Source organism: Eutrigla gurnardus (genome assembly GCF_963514095.1).
Source record: "Eutrigla gurnardus genome assembly, chromosome: 3".
In the NCBI taxonomy this organism is placed as follows: domain Eukaryota; kingdom Metazoa; phylum Chordata; class Actinopteri; order Perciformes; family Triglidae; genus Eutrigla; species Eutrigla gurnardus.
In genome coordinates, this window is record NC_139917.1 from 3,380,500 (window position 1) to 3,404,146 (window position 23,647).

Below are 23,647 nucleotides of genomic sequence, written 5' to 3' on the forward strand. Positions count from 1 at the left end.
TCTACTGGACTCAAGGGGTAATACTCTCCTTTTTTGCAGAAGCTTAGCCAAGGTATCAGGTACACGAATTAGTACATGTAAACGACCCTTTTAAAGGACTTGTCAAATTGCAATGTTATAACTCTAATTACGAATTGGCTTTAAATGAGGTGTTATTTTCTATTCATTGTTTAAGTAAATTTGGGGCTTTTATTTAGTAGAAAAACGATTTTAAGAAAAACACAGACTAAAAGGCAGTTCTATCATCTCCGGATGACTCGGTGTGTTTGAATGTGATCAGCGCTGTGGCTGCAGCTAGCTTCCCCTCTTCACAGAACTGACGGGATACGAGGAAACTACAAGAAACCCCCAAATGACTCTGCAAAGTGGAAAAAACACTAGTGTTCAATTTTTGCTTTAGCTTAGCCCAGCACTCTGCCCATGATGCTGAACATTCCTGAATGCATTTGATGCCACCACTCGGTCTACTGTGGTCGGGATGGGCTCTGACATCTCTGCAGTTCGCGATTCCACGGCACTGATGCGAGTTGAAGTGGCCACTAACCAGGAAGAAATAGTGACCAGTCGGTCAGCCATGGTCGGGATGCGCTCTGACCTCTCAGCACTTCGCGAGTTCCCTTCACGGAAGCGAGGTGAAGTGGCCAATAACCGGGAGGAAATGGCTAAGTCGAGGGCTGCGAGAGCTGCAGAGGACAGTGATGACTAATAAAAAATTTTAAAAAAAGGGGGGAGCTCACACACCATCTCAACAACTAGTAGCTTCACTGGACTTTTATTTTTTATCTTTATTTTTATTAATTTTTTTTTCTTTTTCTTTCCTTTTTTCTCTTTTCCTTCGGACCTTGCTACATGATGAGACTGCTGCTCAATCGTGATGAATAAATATGGACACGTGTGCAGACACACGTAATCTGTATGCACTGGACTTCAGCTCTCTGTACCGCCTACTGCTGTAACATGTTATGTCAAATGTCACAAGAAAAAGTAAAAGTTATGTAAGTGAAAAATGCAATGATAAGAAAAGATTATGATGACGATTTTCTCCTGTGGGTAATGGGGGCGGGACTAGATAAGCCTTGGCTTCTCCCGCTTTCCCTTTCGGCCATGTGTATTTTACTATGTGAACAAAGATGTGTGATGATGATTTAACAGACATGCCCGAAATAAACAAATAAATAGAAAATAAATAGAAATAGATGTGTGTGGTTTGTAGCACAGGCCTTCTATTTTCTAAGCTTGACCACTTGTTTTGTGCTAAGGTGAAGATAGCTCATTCAGACAGTATAGACTGTTGTCTAACTTTGCTTCGAGTGCATGGTGCCCTTTGTAGAGTGAGTCTGTGCTTATAGAACTCGGGTTGCAATCTAGTAACCTTCATTCTAATTTCGGCAGGCTCCACCCTCTATTGGGCCAAATACTTCTTTATAACCACAGCCAAGTGGGGTGGGGGGGGGGCAGATCAACCAAAGCAACTAACTAGGTAGAGCCATGCAGGGGCCAAAAGACAAGCAACAGACAACCCGCCCATCACATTACCTGTGTCATCAAGGAGCAAGGGGACATTGTTTGACCAGAAACCTCCCTTAACACCCAAAATGTAACTATGTTACTTACTTGTGCTTAGCAAAGCATATTCACTTAAATGCATTGGCAGTGCAGTCAGTCCAGACTACGTGGCGTAAAATGACACTTTAAGGCACGAAAGGCGTTGCAAGCTGAATGGTTTATACATTGTCATATCATCTATATGCCTAAAAGTATCCTTTTAGAAACAATAATTTTTATTGTTTTGGGACAGACTTTTTACAAATCATTATTATGTAGTTATTTCAGCATTCTCTTTGTCCATTTATTTTGCAATTAAATCACAACTAAACTTGCAGGATACAGTGAATCCAGCTTGGTGAAATCCACCAAGTACCTCTGGATAATGTTATGAACTCAAATGCAACAATGTATTTATTTTTCTTGGTCAGGACCAAATGAGCCCAACTACAGGTGTGAATCACTCCTAATAACAACCTGAGCCTGTCAGTGGCAAAAACAAGCACTTTTAGTGGTTGTACATTGACCGGTGAGAGGGTATGATAGCGTTGCAGCCCCTCTTGTGAACACAACATGGATAAATAGTGTCCAGGTTGAGAAATGACCCTTTAACAGTTCATAAACGTAGTAGTGGCAGATCGGTAAACATGAGGAATCTTTTTGTGACCACGATTGTGATGGAAGTGATAAACGATGCCCTTCTGCTGATAAGAAGCTTATATGGCTCAGATGAGCTAAGATATGCAATGACAGCTAAAACTTTATGATCAGATATTACATATTTGCTGGCACATGCTGTTAAAGGCGTTAGCTTGGTCATTTTAAAATATTTCTTTCTCGGCATCAGGGTTGTGCAACGAAATAGTTTGTAGTCACATTTTGCTGAATGAGAAAATACATTCTTATACATTATTGTAAAGGATGCAGCCAGGCTGACTGAGAATATACATTATTTTATTTTCACTGATAAAAAGTAAATATATCTGCACACCCAGCTAAGATTCATTGGCATAAATGGACTAAGTGAAGTGTGTAGTAGAGTATTCAGACTAAAAGGTTTGTATGTCCAGTACCGCATACCTTCCTTTCATTATGTGAAACCAAAGTGAAACATACCTTTAATAATTGCTTTCCAAAAGACTCTTGACATGGAACGGCCTGCACAGTGAGTCAAAGCTCGCATGAAACGTCTGTTGGTTTATGTCACCGATTTATTCATCTAATAGAAGTGGACATAGTCATCATGACGTTGGTTTGTTGACTCCTGTTTTAAAGTCTCGGGTTCGGCATTTTGGCCGTCGCCATCTTGGATTTTGGTCAGCAACCTTACTACATCTGCCTTGAGCTGGCTTCCGGTGGAATGCTTTCAACAAAGTTACTTTCCATAATTCAAGGTAACACCCTAAAGCATCCCCTCCTTATTTGACTCTAGATGGACCATCATTTAATAAATGAACATCATGTTGGATTGAAGACTTGAATCTAGAGATTTATACCATAAACATTGTCCCTGATTTAAAAAGATACCTACCATTCACTGTTAGCCGTCACTAAATAAAATGTTCATAATACCTCGTTGACAAGTTGGCAGTTCAATGACTCGATGTCAGCTAATAAATGTGGCCATGAAACAAAGGATGACTCCATTACGTCGAGTGTCTGATTTCACAGAGGATTGCTTGGTTTCTCCCAAACAATTTCTATTAATAACCATGAAAACTGAGCAGGCTAATAAACTGTCTTTCCCACCGGTTCAGGACCCTGGACAGCACCACATGTATCTGTGCGCGCGCACACACACACGCACACACACACACACACACGCACGCACGAAAACATCTTGCCTAATCATTTTCTTGTTTTTACTTATATAAATAAAGCTCAAACAGAGGGGATCAATTATAATATATCATGTATGATATGATAAACATGTATATACATATAAATGAATATATATATTCATACATGATATATTATAATTGATCCCCTCTGTTTGAACTTTATTTATATAAGTAAAAACAAGAAAATTGTTACGGCCTGAGCTTGGAGTTGGACCCAAAAAGCAGGAGACGAATAGGCAGTTCAAAGAAAAGGCGTATTTATTATCTCCACCAAGGCACAAAAAACAAAACTCAAAGAGACCCACAGGAAAAGCCTGCAGGCAGCTGCGTAGAGACGCGTAGAGACAATACGGGAAGTGTGAGTAGGCTGGAGCGCCGTGGCACGGACCGAACGGAATTATCTGGCAGCGCGGCTGAGGCTGAGCCGGTCTTTATGGAGGAGGAGAGTGATTGCCGAGTGACGACAGGTGCGGCACTGAGCCAGTCAGCCACGCCCCTCAGCCAGAGCCTGCATCACAGGGGAGACAATTAAGGTGAAACAGAAAACACAACAAGCATAAACCCATAATATCAAACCACAACAAAAATGATATCATATATATATGATAGGCGAGACTTGTCCAGTCATGTTAACAACCATAACAAAGCTAATGCTAACAGACATAAGTGGAGACTGGCAGTACTACTAATGAGTTAGGCCTCAGGTAACAGCCCCACATGTGTAACCATGCGGAATCATGTTGACTTAACAAACTGTCATGTTGCAAATCAAATCACTCTCGCTACTTCTCTTCCCATGAATATTGACAAAACACGCTAGCTACGTGCCGCGTAGCTCTAAGCGGTGAACACGGAACATACAACGAGAACACGTTGTCATCATGGTTACTTCTCTTTCTCCCGCTGCATCGACCAGGTGCTTTCAGGCTGTTCCAGCTGTCTTATTAAACACCACTCCATTCCCTTGATCGGAGGCATTAAAGCCCGGCCTAATTGTACACCGCCTGACATTTTAACTCAGCCGGACTCCTGCCAGAACCTGACAAACAGTAACATGTCATGTTTCTGCCTTTCCACATAATTGGGTTTCCAGCTCGGCTACAGCGAGCTAGCCGCCCCTTACGGCAGCACTGAAGTTTGAAGGAGTGTGAGCCGTGTGTGAAAACACAGAGCTACGGATTCATTACTTGTGGATGAATGGAGACAAGGCAAACACGATATGTTTGGATAATTAACCAGCAACACTCCCACTTTTAGAAATCATGATCCATGTTGAGCCACTGAATAATATAATGAATTACTCACTATGATCATTCATAAATAACACAACAGCATATGCCATTTCATGCCAAACACTTTATGTTAGCGTGAGTTCATGCTTTTGGAGGGGAATTCAGATCCCTGATCCTATTGATGGAATCCTACTGCTCACCTAGTTTACCCATCCCATCTGCTTTACGACCCCCTTTTCCATCTCTGTGTCTCACACTCTGTCAACCTGTCTCCGTCTGCCTCCGCTGCTCCGTCCATCTGGATTTGTGTCTCTCCGCCTGTCTCTTCTCCTCTGTCGCCGTGTCTTCTCTCGGGCTTCGGGGCTCTTGCTCGTCGCAGCCATTTGGAGATTGTGCCTTAGGGCTGACAGATGTTGCGCCCCCCCCCCCCCCCACCACACCACCACTACGACCACAAACGAAACTCTGTTAGCTTGTCCTCGATTGCGTCGCCACCCCGGCACGCGTGGCGTGTTCCAGCCAGCAAAGCATGGCTGATTCCTGTGATTCATTTGGCATGCATTGTGTTTTAAAAAAAGCCAGCGGCCAAATAGACATTTCACCTCCCTTTCCTTTCCCCTGCTTTGGGTCCCTCTGCAGCAAGCAGTCAAAGGATGCATTGGAAGAATGCTGTTCTTGCACCAGGTGGTACGGCCATGTCTGGTGTAAGGAAGCATGTGCTGTAATGACACTTGACCTGTTTAATCTGGAACAGCTCCGTCATTTTTCTGTTGGCTAGTTTATGAAGCGTTTTATGCTCAAAAATGTATACAAAGTTACAAAAAATGTTTGTTTATTTATTTATTTATTTAATTGCTCAGATGTCCCCCTGTCAGATGTCCCCTCAAAGGGGGACATCTCCTTTTTTGTTTCGCTTTTATTGAAATTGTGGTAAATCTGTTCTCACATGAACGAATCTCAGTCGTGTAACAGTCTTAAACTGATCCATATGGTGGTGCAATGGAGAAATCTGAAAGTTATGATTTAATTTTAATTCATTATAACGGGATAGTTCTGTTTGAGCGTCCACCATTCCCACGCTGGATTTACATGCTGAATCAGCACTGTGTGAGTTACAGCAAGTGCTCACAGAAATTGCTGCTATGTCACATTAAAAGTGTTCAACTGCCAAAATGCTATTTGGCTTTTATTGTGAAGGAGCCACATGAAACACTATGTAGCTGTCACTGCAATTAGCAAGTCAAGTTCAAAACGAGTCTAAAACAAGACGTGTGAGTCAGTGTTGGCTTTGATGTGACAGTGAATCTGTTTTTTGCATGTTTGCATGGCTTCACTTTTCAATCTAACCTGATGAAAAATGTGCACACAAAGGCAAATATTGTGATTATGTAATTGTAATTATTCAGTACAATGTTAAGTGTTCATGTGTGAAATTCCTCCAAATATTTGCATCACACCGTACTTCTTTGGACAATCCCTTTTTTCTGATATTTATGGAATCTGGTTGCGGTTTTTATCATTGCCATTTTGAGGACAGTTTGAGGATATAAAATATTAAAGTTCACTTTCATGTCTGAGCTTGTATCCAAAAGTGAGGCCACAAACAAGTCTTTGATGCTCGACAGTGGGAGAGACCTCTTCTGAGGTGGATTCAGAGTCCACCCACCTGCCTGTCGCTGCTGTTTGAGCCCCACAAGGCTGTCATTGTTCTCAAACACCATGCACACAAACACACACACACAAGTACAATTGAGACCTTTGCCGGGAAAACACTTGAGGCCCGTCGATTGCTGTTTTAGTCAATACATTGTTGAGAAGAAGCAGTTGTGTATTCCTTAAAGAGAGTTCACAGACTGAGTGTAAAGTAGCAGAGACTGAATCCATCTGTCACTCATAGGCCTCCTCTGGAAAATTCCTCTTTGTTTTCCAACCATTAGAGGCATTACCCATTTGTAGGAGACTGCCAGTTGTTTTTTTTAACCAGCACTCACTGTCCCCAGCCATTTACTGTAATAATGTGCTCTCACACAAAATCTCAGCCTAAAACCCAAAATCATTTCCCGTAATGTGTACTCGAGACGTGTTCTCTCATGTACAGGCTCAGTGTGAAGCAACAATATGAAAATTGATGTAATTGGAGTGCTGTCAGACCGTTTTTCCCTGGCTGATCCCTGGGCCATATCTCTACTTTTTTGGCTTTTTCTCCTCCCTCCACTCTTCCATGCTCACTTGCCCTCCGTCATTTTATTTGCTGTCTCTTTCCTCCTCTTGAATCTCCTACTCACTTTCTCTCTTTGGCTTTCTTTTATTCCTCCCCTCTTTGCCCCGTAGCCACAGAGGCCTGATTTACTTCCACTCCTGGGTGAAAAGAGGGTCTTTTGTCTGCCACTAGCAGCAGTCACATGGTGCCATCCCGGGGGTGACGAACCTGCAGTCTCTGCTACTCTCCCTCACAAACATGTGAGTCGTGTACTTGGAATGAACCGCATGTGGGTGGGAAGAAAAGAGGCCATGTTTGTTCCCAGATCTGTTTCTCTGAATTGTGTTTGCTTGTGTTTGCTATGATTGCTATCTCCTTCCATTAGTCGGTCTCACGCCTCGATCCAGGGTGAAATATTTCAAGACTTGTAGCCAGTTCCATTCTGGCTCTGTCTGACCCTCCCTGCTTCCCTTATACTCTGATCTCCGCTAACGAGGGGGGCGGGGCAGGCACGTAACTTGTCATTCATTCACTTAGATTCCAGGTTACACCAGGGTATAAAGTAGCCTAGTGGGTAGGACTATCTCCCCCTCCGTCTTCTGTCTCTGGGTTTCACGCAGGAGTCTATCACCAGGTTTGTTGTGATTTCGCTGTATTGGTCAGGTTAATTCATGCCTAGCCTTAATACTTCCTTTTTCCACTGGTAGCTCCGCGTCCCCCTAACTCTGCCATTGCCGTAGGGAATCTGATCTGCTTGTAGCATTAGTTGTCTCTGCCCCGAGGTATGCACTTTTAAGTATTTGCCATCTCCCTTTATTAGCTACATGGACTCTTGCTTGTTCTCCTTATGTATACCTGCAGCTGATCGTGATTACAGCCTGGCGCTCCCGTTTAGTGTCCCCTAATCAGTGACTACGAGTGTTGGCCCCGTTATGTATGAAACCTGAATGTGTTGTGTCTTTGCCATGACCCCTGATATAGAGCTGAATGTTTGCTGGCCTAGTCCAGCTCACCTGTTGAGTGTGGACACGCTGCCGTCTTGTCCATAGTTGTTGGTAGAGGTGTATTCTCCATCCTAGCTCACTCCTAATTTTTTGCTTTAGTTTAGCCTACCACTGCCCTCCCGCGTCGCGGTAGGTGTGGTTTGTTGGTCTGCTTTTGGCATTTCTTTGCACATGTGCGTTGTCCAGTTTTTGTTTGCAGTGTCGGCCTTACTTAGACTAATGCATGTGGCTGGGTTTGCTGTGAGTGTGTAGTGTGGTTTTATTTTCTATGAGTTTGTTGTGCTATCGACTGCATGCCTATAGCTTGATCTCGCCGCTATGGCCACTGTATAATTAACTCTTATATCTGCCTCTGTTGTGTGCTGGTGTGGCTACTGTGCATTTTGATTGGTTTATGCTTTGGTAGGCCTGTGGTTTTTCTCTGGCGGGTGGTAGCTAGTCACCTGGTGGTGGGCTTGTGAACTTCACCTTGGTGTGCATTATGAGAATGCTGGTAGTGGTTTTTGCTGTGACAGTGGTGTGACACCTTTCTGCAGTGAGTGTGCGAGTGGACACCTTCCCCAGATAGCCTGCAGTCCTATTAATATCAATAACTGTATTGATATGAATAATTATCAATTCACAATAAAATCTGCTCCTGCTAGTAACCCGACAATAGCCGTCTTCCACAGCCCCATTGAGTTATTGATGTCCTGTTGATGTTGTACAGTTCAAAGCAAGAGTCAAAGGGTGTCTTTGATGACGGTATTCTACAAAAATTATGATAATCTTTTTTCATTCCTATTCTGACATCCTATGGCACAACAAGACAGTTTTGTTACTGAAGATATTGTCCATTTCAACTTGTTTTCACTGCTTTCCTGCCACCACAATGCCCATGCAACTGCAGTGACATAAACGTGATTAGTCCAGCAAATTAATCTGAGTGCAACTATGTTAGTCCTCTCTTGGTAATAAATATAAGGATATTTCATCCTTTATGTTCAGCTTTCACTCAAAATATCTGTCTCATCAGCTGGTTTGACACCTTTAATTGACCTTGGGGATGTCCCAATCACCAGCAGACCTCCTATGTTAATCAACTTGGCAGCCGGGTTTATGAACCGAGTCAAGGCTGCATTTTATCTTCATTATTAGACAATAATTTACTCGGACAAAATGGCCCATCCTTATTAGAATTGTGTAAGGGAAGAAATGTGAAACTGTGGAGTGAGCAGAGACTGATGGTTCGAACCACAATTTGACCCAAAACCAGAGAAACAGAGCCTTTGTCTGAAGGAACGGCTGCAGCTATGAACCTATCCTTGTCTGTTTGCCCTTTTTGTCTTGCTTCAGCTCCAGATAGAGAGGAAGAAGTGAGACATGCTATTCATTTTGGAAACCGGAGTGCATTTCCTTTTCTCCCAGCTGTCTAGGTGGATTGTTAATAAATGTACTCCTCTTCAATGCATCTTGCTGACATCGCAGAAAGTGACAGATGAAAAGACAGACATCAAACGATGAGTCATGCCTGTGTCTGACTTTACACGGTGCGTATCAGACCAAAGAGTGAAGGGGAAATAAGACCAACGCACACAGTGTCAAGTCAATCAGGAATCTTCAAGAGTACTTCTATAAAGAGTATTCCAGAAGATGAAGATAACAAAAAACAAGACTGGATGAAACCTCGTATCTAGCTGGACCGTGTTAGTCAATGTGCTTGATTGCAGATCAGCTAAACTTCTCAACCAACACCACACAAAATAAAATCCATCTCTCTCACTCAAACCATCTCTATAACCGGCAGCCTTTCAGTCAGATGATGCCAACGAATCATGTGATTTCTTTCCTGTTCTGTTATTGTGGCGTTGGCAGCATCACTGTGTTAGCATCGCTGTAAGTCTTACTGTGACATTTCCCCATAATTCAGTAGTCTGCAATTCACAAATACTGGTTTTATATTAAGGTGTCATACTAATAAAGCTCATACAGTGTTGTGGTGACTAAAGATCATGTTGATAAGGAGTTTCAGGTGCAGCCAGTGGCTTATTAGAGTTAGATTAGCTATGGCTGCTGTGGGGAATTTAGCTTTCAGACTCTGATAAACGGTGCACTATTTAGCTGGTAGATCCACCCTAGTCTGTGTGTTCTAGACATGTTGACTTCTCCAGTGTTGCATTTCACATTAGGCACTCGACTGTTCAATGGTGCAACTTGATCAGTTACTTACTTACCTACTCAGCCACGGAGCCACTTATAGTGCTGGTCCTCTGGTCCAGCCAATAAATACGTAATTTATTGGTAAAGTAATAAGTCTGCTATCAAGCAGCGCATTCAGGAAAGACACGCTGCCGTATGCTGTTTTTACGCCAAATGCAAAGCAAATTCTCACTGTTTTATTTGTGCGGGTTTGAGCGCAGGATCTTTTGTCTTTATTTACACCAGAGAGGAGTGAGTCCTGCCTCCTAACATCCAGAGTTTTGCGGTAGTTTCTCCAAGCCAGGGGTGCCCAACCCCGGTCCTGGAGAGCCCCTATCCTGCATGTTTTAGGTTTCTCCCTGCTCTAACACACCTGATTTGAACGATTTCAGTTTTTCAGTTGCTTGATAACGAGCACATCATTAGAATCAGGTGTTTAAGAGCAGGGAGAAACCTAAAACATGCAGGACAGGGGCTCTCCAGGACCGGAGTTGGGTACCCCTGCTCCAAGCGGTATTCACTGTTTCTAGCAAGACACGCGTTAGTGGGTTTACCACAGCTGCATGAACACAAAATAAATGACTTGGCTGTGATAAAAGAGATGCTGATATAACTACATTAGGATTATGATTTGTCAAAAGCCTTTAGTCATGGTTTGTCTGTCTGCCAGATGACAAGCTAACAACTTTTACATTATTTTTTTTTTGTATATAGTCCGGATCGATTGGAGGGAGGCACTGCTGCTCCATCAACAATTAAAATATTGTCATCTCGGCATAAATACAACAGAGACGTGGTTGTTTGTACCATAGAGAGACTAGTTTCGCCACATGGTCTGTTCTTGTCTCTGTACCCATAGGTACTATCGTTGACCTCTGGGTGGCCACAGACGGATATAATATATCTTTCCTCAATTTCTGATTCAGCAACGTTGGGTCAGTGATAATGTTGCTGTATGGCTCAGGGATTGGCAGTCTATTTGCAAATCTAGTCATGGTTGTCAAGCAGAAGCACGGTGAATGGTGATGATGATGATTAGTTGTTGGTTGCACTTTTGAGTACATCCTGGTTCACTTTGGATCACAAGCATGGTGAGATAATGTCTCGTTATGAATCCTATTAAGTTGTTTAAAATGTGTTTGTTATGCAATAATGATAAAAGGGTACTGCTAAATTAAATGTTACTTTGAAATAAAAAGGATTATAATAATGTTTGTGGTAAGAGTTATGTCATAATATAGCTATTACTATTATTTGCAGTGAACACCTCAATACCTAATTGGCGAATTGCCCAATGGTTGTCAAACTGAACTGCTGAACCTACCAAAATAAAAGGAGGAAAAGGAAAATTTGCTTGAGTGAAATCCCGTCAAAACACATTCTAAAACATAACTTGACACACAATCAAGACAATTATGAAATTAGAGGGGAAAGAAAAGACATTACCTTTCTCTTGTTGTTGGGGCTCACGTACAAATAACTGAGTATTGTCTTTGCTCCCACTTTGTCATTCAGTTTCTGGTACGTTGCTCCGTAGTCAGTTGACCTGAAATTTAATCAGAAAGGTCGGATGAACACTTGATGAATTACTTGTTGCAATTAAAAGTCCCCCTTGAGAATTCAGCGAGAGAGGGGAAAGAGCACTCATGTAATTAAGTCCCTTTTGTGGCCAACACAGCAATATGAATCCCAGGGGGAGAACAGGGGCCACATCATTATGGTCACTGCACGGTGAGTTCACCTGCTGTATTCATAATGCACACAAACAACACATCCTGAAACCAGAGCACACACTTATTTCCGTACATCAGTGTGGTTCAATACAGATGCCATCCTTTGATTTACTGGTACTCACACAAATGAGACTAAAGTTGAGATACGATTTCATTCAGGTGTGACTTCATTTGGAGTGAAGGAATATTTTTAATTGACACACTCACAATGGGGAATGGGAATATACTTGCAATTAGACCTCATCATAATATTAATTTTACATTAACATTTTTAACGTGGTGATGAAGATGGAAGTAGAATAGGAACCCATCATATATAAAGTCTACACCAGGCAGCAACCTTATGTTCTGAAAGGTGAAGCCAAGGCTGAAGTACCTTTTAACCTTCTCTCTTGATGTATTATCTCAGTAAACATTGTAAACATGAGTTTATGGTCTCAATCTCTAGTTTCAAGTCTTCTTCAATCCAGCATGATGTTCATTAAGTACATTATGGTCCATTCAGAGTCAACTAGACCATGAAGCAGGATAGGCAGAGGGCTTGACTACCTTGTGATTGACAGCTTACTACCATATCACTACCATGGTGTCGCTACCACGGCGATGCTTCCACAGACTAGCTATTGAGACAGTAAACTCATGTTTACAATATTTACTGAGACAATAAATCAAGTGAGAAGCAGGATAATTATTTCATAGACTTGCATGCAATTGGACTTCTTTTTGCAAGCAAAGGAATTGCCCCCTGGCAGTCAGCAGAGAAAATGCACATCCAAGGCACTTAAGATTGAGCTTCATTTTTTATAGCTTGTCAGAGAAGATGCTTTTTTGTTTACTTTTATTCAAAGGTGGATGAACAGGCTTTCAGGACCTCAAGCATCTGTCTGAGAGAATTACCAAACATGAAAGCAGCAGGACACGGTAAAGTGTAACATTTTAAGTAATGTATTAGCTAAAATCATCTTCATTCATAAATAGGTCCTCATAAGTGTGTAATTACCTCTGCCAATAATCTGATTTATCCTCGTAAGTGAAGAATTTCTTATTTGTATTTACATGGACGGGTAAGTCCTCAGGAGGCTTCCATGTCGTTCCACCATTTTGAAGACTATAACGGCCGAGGAGGGACACCTAAATGTGTTAAGTTCAGAGCCAGCGTGAATGAAAGGAGATCACATGAGCGAGAGGCGGTTCCAGACACACAGAGTGCACACACAGGACCAGCTCTCCCCCGGAGAACAACTTTTACCAAGCTTTTTCGTCCATGTGTTGTGTGTCTAGTTGTAAGGCGATGCTATAGGCTACGACATAGTAATGGAAGGCTACCAAAAATAAACCAATAAAAACATGGCAACATAAGTCACTATCTTGCTGGAGGAGTAATTACTTATACATGCTCACATGTTTGTTTGAAAACTCATCACCTGAAAGAATACTGGTGAAGTGGTGTTGGACAACATGTTGTGATAGCTTCTTGGTTCATAATGGCTACCGTAGTTGCAACAAAGCGATGCGCTAGAGAGCACTATTCATCTGAATGAGATGGGAGTAATTCCTACACACTCTCTCTTTAAAATAATGCATTATTACAGATTGTAAAACAGTGTTATTTTTCCAGTTGTACTTTCCCCACCACGTCTGTGCACCTAAAGACACCAGTGTAAATACAACTGTGCATACTGTTGGGACCCACAGTCCAAAAGCTTTCACCACACTGGAGACGTGGAACTAGTTGAAGTAGAAGGCAACCTAAAAAGAGAGCAACATTTGAAAAAAATTAAGATTGAAACTGAATTTGGTGTTATACTGGGATGATAAAGTGCGTTTTACGCGTTTTTACGTGTAAACCAAAGAGGTTGGACAGACATTAATGCATGCAGCTGTTGCCCAATGAGGAGGAGTGGTTCTGAGAATATTCACTGACATACAGCCAACTGTTGCTTATTCAGAATACAGTTCAAACTGACCAGTTTGATGCACACACAGAGGCTTATGTGATTATGCTGGAGCAGCCCGCTGATTGTCCCATAACGTAATGATGGATCATTGAGTGTGAATTTAAATTTTCATATTAGAGGCTTCAGATCAGATGGCCACTTTAATGATCTCTTGAGTCTTTCATAAAGATTAAAGGCAGCTGTGGATGACAGATACTGCTAACAGTCACTAATTAATCTGCATATGTTAACTGGTTTGAAAAAATACCAGAAAAATGTTTTATATGGCTGTAATTTCATGCAGCAGAAAAGTTGTGTGTGTGTGTGTGCGTGCGTGTGTGTGCATTTAATGTGATGCAAAAGAGAAAAGTTTCTTCATTTAGGTGACAGGAAACAGCGTACATTTGTTCTAATGCAGTATGAAATTATTAGTAGCATATAATTAAATACAAAAATAATTGTATTCTTGTGTGTTTAAAATATTCATGATTACAATTAAACAAAAAAAGGATGTGAACTCTGAGTCGTGATAGGACAGGATGATTAAACTGACACCGCTGTGCAGTTCCACCACCAGGTCATTTTACCACAAATTTTTAAACTGTTGCCCCGTTTAAAAAAGCTAGCTGTGTCCCAATTCAGGGTCTGCAGCCTTCGGAGGACCCAGCCTACGCGGTCTACGGAGTCAACGCCTTCGGAGACTCCTCTGAAGGCTGGGTCAACCGTCGGTAAATGGGACGGTCTAACCTACGGAGCACGTCATCACTTATGCCGGCCAAGCCCGGGAAAAACACTGGTCACAACAAAAATACGACAGACGACAATGATGGAGCCAGAGTTTTTTTAAATTTATATATAAAGAGGCGGCTGCGGCGACACCGGCAGCTTGATTATCTCCGGCTGGGAGAGAGCCGTGGGGAGGTAACGTTAAAGCTGTTATTTTAACCCATATTAATGTTCATACATAGCTAGTGTAGTACGTGGTAATTAATATACCCGTTAATAAACGATACCGTTAAGTGACAAGCCATATTAAGTATAGATTGACATGGTTAATGTCATCTAACCATAAGACTTAATACAGGGTTTGTCCAGGTGCTTAAAATCTAAAATCTTCGAAAATGCTGTAATTTTAATGCTGTTTTTCAAGGTCTGAAAAGTGCTTGAATTTTTGTTTGAATCCTTGGCTTATAAAGTGATTGAATTGAATAGTAAAATGTGTACGAACCCTGTAAATAAGCCTGACTTAATTCAATATTTTATTCTTGCCTCTTTTAAACATTTTAGTGACATGGCATCCGTCGATTGCATCAGCCCTGCAAACCCAGATGATGGACGATGTGGTGGACAGTGGAGACATGCATCCCACACCCCCCACCTCCCAGATGATGTCCCACTCAGAGCCAGAAGAGTCCAGGGTCCTTATTGTGGCATCCCATCCAGTCCAGCAGCACCACCAGGGACTCCTGCTCAGCCGATACTGTATATATGTTCTCTGTAAATAGTTATTTCTGATGATCTTTTGTAAATAGTTCTACATGTTAAGAACACCCACTTGTCAATAGTTATTGTAACTTTGTAAATATTTGTTAATTACACAAAAAATTTATTATTTTCTTGTAAGTGAAAAGCAGTTCAAAAGTTGACTTTAGTTGTAAATAAGAAATGGAACAGATAATGTTACAAGGTTATGAGATTTTAATTTAACTATATACAATATTTGGAACAGAAAATGGAAAAATACAATGTTTTAATTAACAATTTAAATTACAAATCAACACAGAACTTAATCGAACAGAAAAAAAAACTCCCCCCCCCCCCCCCCCCCCCAAAAAAAAAAAAATCAACGCCTCTCAACCTTTCTCTCCAATAAACTAAAAAGTCTCTCCTTTCCTCGCTCTCCCTCTGTAACTTCATGTCCTCCCTGATCAAATCCAGCAATTCATCTCTTTTCCTCTTTCTTGCTGCTGTCGGTGGCCCTGTGTTCTTGGCCCCTGTGAACAGGTGGTCGTTCTCATCCCGGAGTTGGATCAAATCCTCCGTCTGCTCCTTGCTCCCTACAACAAAACGACATGTGAAGCACATTTCCTGTTATGTCAACATGCAAAACGATTGTACGATATAATAACGATATTAACAGTTATAATGCTCCTAAGGTTAGCTCTGTATTCAATCCAAACGTTTACAGTTTTACAGCCTAGAAATACAGCGGGGCTCACAACCCATCGTTAACGTTATATGTTCAGCTGCGTTCAGCTTCAGGCGCAGGAGAGGAGCGAACTGTAGCCTACACAACTTACAACGAGAACAAATGAACTTAACAGCTCCACGGTTACAATAAGATATAACTTATCATCGGAGCTTGTAACATTTGAAAGTGAAGGGTTTTAGGCTTACGTTACGTTTAAAGGCTAACGTTAACTGAGCTCCTCGTATCAACAGCCTTAAGCTACATCACGTAGCTGGCCCTACATTCCGGTGGCTACATGTATTAGCATTATTAACTTCACGCATTTTAACAGTCAAATATGTTTTAAGACCCCTTGAACGTCCGGCGTTAAGCAAAAACCCATTACTTACATTTAAATATGGTACTCGGCACTGCTGCTGGTGCCGGTGCTGCTGCCGTTGTTGGCCGCCATTGTTGGTTGAACACTGCCGCGCAAAGCATCTTGGGATATGGGAGGCCACAAAGGATAGTAGCGGTGCATCCTCCGAATACAGGGAAAAGGAGGACGCATTTGGAGGAGCCTTCGAATTTAGACGAATTGGGACAGCCTTCGCGCAGCTCTGTGACGTAATCGGCCTTCGAATGCAGCCTCCGAAGGCTGCAGACCCTGAATTGGGACACATCTATGGAAGCCTTTTAGGATAGACAAAATCCTCTGGTAGTTTAATCTTACATAATTGTTGTAGTTGACCTACAGAGGTCTGGGCTAAGTCCCAAATATCCTCAAGTCCAGTAAACGCCCCTGCTACTGTCTCATATTTCTCTTCATGTGTCTGCTATCCCCACACATGAAAATGTTTTCCATCTCCTGTGTTATGATTGGCCACACTTCTATATTGGGTGTCCACTGCCCATAAAAGTCACATTGGAACTCAAGTAGTGGATCTTTTCTAATATGTCTCGTAAGCAGGAACTTATTTCTGTACATGTACATGAAGTTTAAAACATACAGAGTGATGAGCCTGTTTTCAACAATACACCAAGACCAGCTTTGAATGAGTGCTGAAATATTGGTCGAAGCACTAATGCAAAATCTGTGTTTGGTTGAAATGTCCTTTTCAGACCGTCTCCGAAAGTTTGAGTGACTTATCTGAGGAGTCAGTTCTAATTTATTTTGAGCTGTCTGAGGCTCAATCCGCTCAATAAGCTATTCTAATTTCACACGAAGATAGGGAAAAGCCCAAAGCATGCAAATCTTAAAAATGCAGCAACGACACTGCAGAATGCCGTGTGTGACTTCAAATGAAGCAATCACTCACATCGTCTGATGTTTTTCTTTTTCTATCTCTCCACCTTCTTTCTGCGAGACTGTTAAATTCAGACTAAAGTCCTTTTTTGAAGGGTTCTGAAGAAGTTTAAGAGCATCACGCTTGAAGTTTACAGCCATGAAAACACAGAAATATTCATGGCATGCTGGCAATTTTGTCTCATTTACTCGCCCTTTGAGATTTTTCCCAATTATATCAGTTATCCACTATGCCATATCACATTGGAATACAAACTAGACCAGGGGCACATGTAAGATAGGATAGGATAGGATAGGAGTTTATTTATTTAAAACAGGGACAATGCACAAAAAACAATGTCGTAAAACAAGAAAATATTTATTGAGCCAGGTAAGAGCAATTTTGCTAGTTTCCGCCTGTAGTCCCTGGGCAGGTAAGAACAGATGAAAGAACAACAATATTAAAATTGTTGAGATATGACAATAAAAAATTATGTGATGGCCATAGTTTTTTAAAAGTAGATAATGTATGTGTATGACATACATAGGCTATGAATGATTTTCTGAAACCCAACCAGAGGCCTGTACTAGAAGAACATACCAAAATCTTTAGTTACCAAAAGGATCAGTTTTTATTCGTTTAATTTCTTACAGAAAGAAGAGAGGAAACTTAATAATTTCTGCTCCTTCATTGTATTTACACAAAATAAATCTCGTGAACATGTCACAGTTTAATCCAGTCCTCTAACTGTTGATTTGATAGTTTACCAATAAACTTTTGAAGAATGTTTGTATTGTATTACTTCATATTTATTGCACTTATTCAACATTTCCCTTTTATCTGGTGAGTTCCCTCTGGCCTTGAAAACTGCAGTTATTAAGCCTCTCTTAAAAAGAATAACCTTGATGCCTCAATACTCAGTGAAAACAGGCCCATATCAAATCTGCCGTTTCTATGTAAATAAATTGAAAAGGTTGTCTTCCTACAATTTAACAATTTCCTAACCAACAATACTCTGGTGTAACTGGTGTCTTTCAATGTGGATGTTGATCGCACCACATCACTGAGATCGCCCTAATGACAGTTTTTAATTATATTCGTTTAAATACAGATTGTGGCAAGTGGCATCTCAGTTCTAGTTTTACGGGACCTTAGTGCTGCATTTGATACAGTAGACCACGACATACTGGTAGGCAGAATGGAAACATGGGTGGAGCTGTTTGGCACAGTCCTAAACCCGTTTCAATCATACTAAAATCACGGAGACTACATTGTATCTGTTGGTAACTGCGTCTGAGCGTACAAAAGGCACGTGGAGTGCCCCAGGGGTCGATCCTTGGGCCTTCTGTTCAATCTCTACATGCCACTCCCCCAAATTATTCTAAACAACAATATTTCCTATCACAAAACTAACTAACAATACACATATTTATAGCTTTATCAACTGACTTATGGCCCATTAGACCCACTTATTAACTGTGTTGAACAAATTAATCACTGGATGTCCCAATTTCTTTCAACTAAATAGAGATAAATAACTGTGTTTGGTGACAAAGAGGACAGACTTAGGGCCCTAGTTTCGTAGACCAGGCGCAGTCAGCGCGCAGCGCACCTGTGGCACGCCGACGGGGTGTGTCCGCCTGGACTTTGCAAGTTTCATGCACCGCGCAGGCACTCCTCCTGTCACTCCCACCCGCGCAAGTAGGAAAGAGGGAGCAGAAGAAGGTGTGAGTGGGAGACGAGGAGGAGACAAGGCGTGGACTGGGATTTACACAGCCGATTCAGATCTTCACCAATCAAATGAGCTCCTCTACTCACCTTTAATGCGCCAGGCGAGGCGCAGTGCAAGTTTCGTCACTTGACAACCCAATGACAGAAGCAGCACCGCCGCCTCACCACACGCGTGATGCGTGCGTATAGTCATAATAATTATAATGCCGATATTATATCACTATAGAAATTGTAGGCACATTTTAGGCATGTCTATCACAAAACAGGGTCAGGGCGCACAGCAGTAGACATAACAGTGGTGAGAACCCGGTGCCTGCACAAGCCGGCCCCATTCATCATCATCATCACCGTCTTCATCATCTGCGCTCCACAGCTGCACCGGATTCCCCGTCCAACACCACAACGGCGGGACACCGGGACCTCGCGGGCCGCTCAGACCAGCTGCAGCCCCAACTCTGGTTCCAGCTCGCGGCAAAGTTTCCACGGACAACAGGCTGCTGAGGCGCGAGACCAGGCACGAGCTGCTGTATTTTTTTAAAGATTTTTTCAGGCATAGATGCATTTTATTAGCAGTGGATAGATATGAAAAACAGGATAGAGAGAGAGGGAGATGTTTTGGTCCGAGAGGTCCAAGTTTCAGCTGTGTTAATTCAGTCAGGCTGAGTTTCCTTTAATGCGTGCCATCCGCCTTTGATCTGACGACAGATGTGACGGGACAATCTATATAGATAAAAATTCTCTTTTGTGATCTCTTTTCTTAAACATAACCTGCAGGTTTAGGGCAGGTTAGGTGTGCAGTTACCATGGTGATCTACCCTGAGAAGAACTGCACCATCAACGTAGAACTGACATCCCGGAGTTAAACCTAAAGTTACCCAACTAAATCCTGCTTCCTGCCATTCATCCACCCTTACTTCCTACTCAGACTCTGTCACTAGGTATTCAACTTCTACTCTTACTATTACCATAACTACTATCTTGCTTTTCAGCTAGCTAAATATTTCTAAATGGAGTAGCTTTTCAACTTGGTCAAATGTAAATCGCTGAATCGCTGCCGTGTGATGATTGTCACACGGATGCAAAAATACTTTTTTAATGTTCTTTTTTTAATAATCTTGTTTTATTAATTACAAGCTGGGTCCATGGGGAACTCTACTGGGTCAATCCAGTACAATATATCAGGAATCTTCAAGACCCAGTACCGTGAGACAATGACATCATCAGGCTATTGATCAGCTCCTCAGAGGCCTCCTGTCACAGAATTACTTGATTTAAGGACCAATGACTTATTTTTAGTATCACAGCAACTTTCAACATGATCCAATAAAACGGTCCAACCCCAGCAGATGAAACCCCGTTGGATGATGGAAGTTACATTAAATGGACGATGACAGTTTCTCAAGGACGATGATTCTGAGTGAAACTTGCCTGCCTTGCTATACTGGCTTTTGAAAGGCCATTCAGTGGTTATATGTGGGTATAAAATGCAGGTCTGAGTAAGCACATTGCTGAGAGGATTGGCTTCACAGGGGCTGTGAGTGGGCCAACGCTGTCTATGTATGATTAAACAAGCGGGGAGTTAATGAAACATTGTACCAGGACACAAAAAGGATATCAGTCCTATAACAGTGATATGGCTCACTAAGGATAATGGATTTTGGATATGCTAAGAGGACGATCGAGCTACACCCATTACATCTTGTAACATACTCTTTCACATTCAAAAACATAAAACCCCCTTTCTAGTTTCCCTTAGATAAATCAGAACTACATCACGTATTAACAGGCTTAATAGACATACTTTCAATTATAACTTTCAGTCCACTACACATTGATTGGCAGCTACTACACAGTATGGACATTTCTCATGGGGGTTTGATTCATCATGGTTCGGAGGATGAGAGCTGCATGCATCTCTGGACAGTTAACACCAGTTCACTCACTCTCTCAGAGTGGAGTAGAAAACACACCACTGCTTGAGACAGCATAAATTTATGAGCAAGCTCAGAGAGTGTTTCTCAGGATTAACCACACTTCTTGCTCCCTCGTCCCTCCCTCCCTCCACATCCATAAACCAATTCCTGCCCTTCAGGTTTGGTGACAAACCTCCACTCTTCAAGTTACACTCACTGAGAATGGAGTTTAAACAATAAGATCGAAGGTTGCAACCAGGTGGCAACTTCCGGTTCTGAAATATGAAGCCAATGCTGAAGTGTCTTACACTTGCATCTCTCTCCTGGCCATCAGGGGTCATCAGCTCTGGTTGCAAAGATAAGTCTGATTGCATGGACATCTAAGAGAAAATCAATGCTTACTTGATTTATTGGGCCCTAGTTTCGTGGCGCAGCGCAGGGCGGCGCAGGGTGGCGTATTATTACGATAATACGTGGTGGGAGCGGCGGCGCTGCTTCTGTCATCGGGTTGTCAAGTGACGGAACTTGCACTGAACCTCCCCTAACGCATTAAAGGAGAGGAGAGGAGCTCATTTGATTGGTGAAGATCTGAATCGGCTGTATTAATCCCAGTCCACGCCTCGTCTCCTCCTCGTCTCCCACTCACGCCTTCTTCTCCTCCCTCTTTCCCACTTGCGCCGGTGCACGAAACTTGCAAAGTCCAGGCGGACACACCCCGTCGGCGCGGCGCAGGTGCGCTGAAAGCTGACTGCGCCTGGTCTACGAAACTAGGGCCCATTATGTCAGTAAACATTGTAAAAAGTAGTTTATGGACTTAATAATTTTTTTCTTCTTCAATACAGCACACTTTTTTATTTTAGTAAGTTAGGGTCCCATTTAAAGTAAAATAGATGATAATTGTGGTTGACAAGTCGCTTCACACCAGAACCAGATCTAGATCCAGTAAGATCAATCCTCCACTGTCCACTATGGTCATTTCCGTTCACCAAATAAAATAATAATCCAGGATGACAGCCAAAATGCAGAACTCGAGTCCAGAAAACAATAGGTGATGTCACAATGACTACGTCCACATCTTATATATCTTGCTTCCTGTTTTTGTTTAGTTTAAACCTGGTCTTACTTGCCATTGTGTTTTTATTGGCTAGCCTAGTTGAGTTTTATTTTCTATCTAAGATTATTTTTTGTGTAGCCCTATGGAATATTAGGCCTAAATATTAAAATGTCATATATTTCTAAAGAGGATTTATACATATTAAATAGGATTAAAAAAATAGTTCAAATATTTGAATGTTTGCAATATCAATAGTGTTTCATGGTTTATTTCATGTATTAAAATATTTACATGATGTAAAAGGTATTTTTATTGTTTTCCGAAAATGCCATGTTCACAACGCTGGAAATATTGAAAGGATGTTTTGTTTTGAATACTGTGAAAAAAGATGCAAATGTTTGTTGCTTTGGCCTTAAAGACTCTGATCTGCTTCTCTTTGTGTTTCTGTTCATGATTACGTTATTGTTTTAATCGCAATATGCTTCACTCAGATAGTGATCAAACGTGAGCAGATTGAAAACAATGGTATCCACACATAACGTATTACCAATGCTGGACACCTCCTCTAACGTTGTTTGTTCCACTTTATTGAGAGTTAGCTAACGTCTAATTTATATGCCTGGTTCTTTAGCTCTGCTATAACTGTATATAGTGGAGCTATAACTCCACTCATTTGATTAATTTCACTTCTCTAAAACTAAAGGCATAAAAGCTGCTTAAGAGAAGGAGACATTCGTAAAAAGCTATTTATTAACTGAAGCTGCTTAACGTTATTTCAGTGGGCAAGCTAAGTCATTTAAATTCACCAAACTTTAAATTCAATTCAATTTAAAACATGATGTATGTATGCTGACTAGTTTAACATATGTAAACGCTGTCTGTTCCTTTTGGAGAAATAAACGGCTCATTCTCAGGTCATAGAAACGCTTGCACTGAATCTCACAATGACTACGTCCACATCTTGCAGTCTATGGCATACAGTGAAGAACATCCCAACGTATCAGGATGTTTGTTTATACAACAGCTACTATAGATTCAAGAACTCACCAGGAATTCAATCATTACTAGTCAGGAAGGGGACCATTATATTGTTTTATTTCCCCAAATTTGGGAATCACCAGAATTGTTGGTTACAAACCATAGATTGTCTACCATACAAATAACAATGTTGCTGCCATATTAAAGTCTAGATAACAATATGTTGAGTGTTGATGGAGCAGCTATAATGCTAGCACAACCTACCTCCAATCAATTCAAGCTCCATTCAGAAAACAAGCTTTTTAACAGTTGTTTGCTTGTCGTCTTGCAGCTAGACCTGACAATTTCACACTTCACACATTTTGCAAATAGCCATCATTAAGTAGCTATTTCAGAATCATTCATATTCGTTTACTTCTTATGTGGGACTTCCACAACATGTACAAAGCAATAAAAGTGGTAATTTCAGCCATGGAGGTAAGCCCGCCACACCCCATTCCGATGCGTCTAGTGTGAGTGATGTCAATAAACAAAAATAATCCCATATTAATTATGATTTGGTTTGGGTATCAGATTTGCTAGTATATGTTGGAATCAACTGGATTGGGTCTAAGGCTTTGACAAGCACATTTACTCTTGTGCAATTCAAACTCTGGTGCTGTTTGTTTGGGCAGTTGTGTATGCAGCAATCATCCTCTAGTGTAGATGGAAAAAATCACTACTTGTGAGAGGTGGTCTTGGACTATTTCCAAGCAAACCCTACTGTGGTTCAGTTGAGAGTATAGTCTGAACACATTGTTACCAAGCCCTTTGTTGGACTGGGCACAGGTAAAGGGCAGGTTAAC

At 41.6% G+C, this 23,647-nt stretch overlaps 1 protein-coding gene across 6 annotated transcripts in view; it reads right to left on the reverse strand.

The window, feature by feature from the left end:
• Positions 1–23,647, reverse strand: part of sorcs1 (sortilin-related VPS10 domain containing receptor 1) — a 274,281-nt gene that overhangs the window by 138,704 nt on the left and 111,930 nt on the right. For all 6 annotated transcript variants that reach the window (XM_084004951.1, XM_084004950.1, XM_084004952.1 and 3 more), the window contains exon 3: positions 11,447–11,546. In XM_084004951.1, the coding sequence (XP_083861077.1) occupies positions 11,447–11,546 (100 nt within the window). The remainder of the gene's footprint in view (positions 1–11,446; positions 11,547–23,647) is intronic.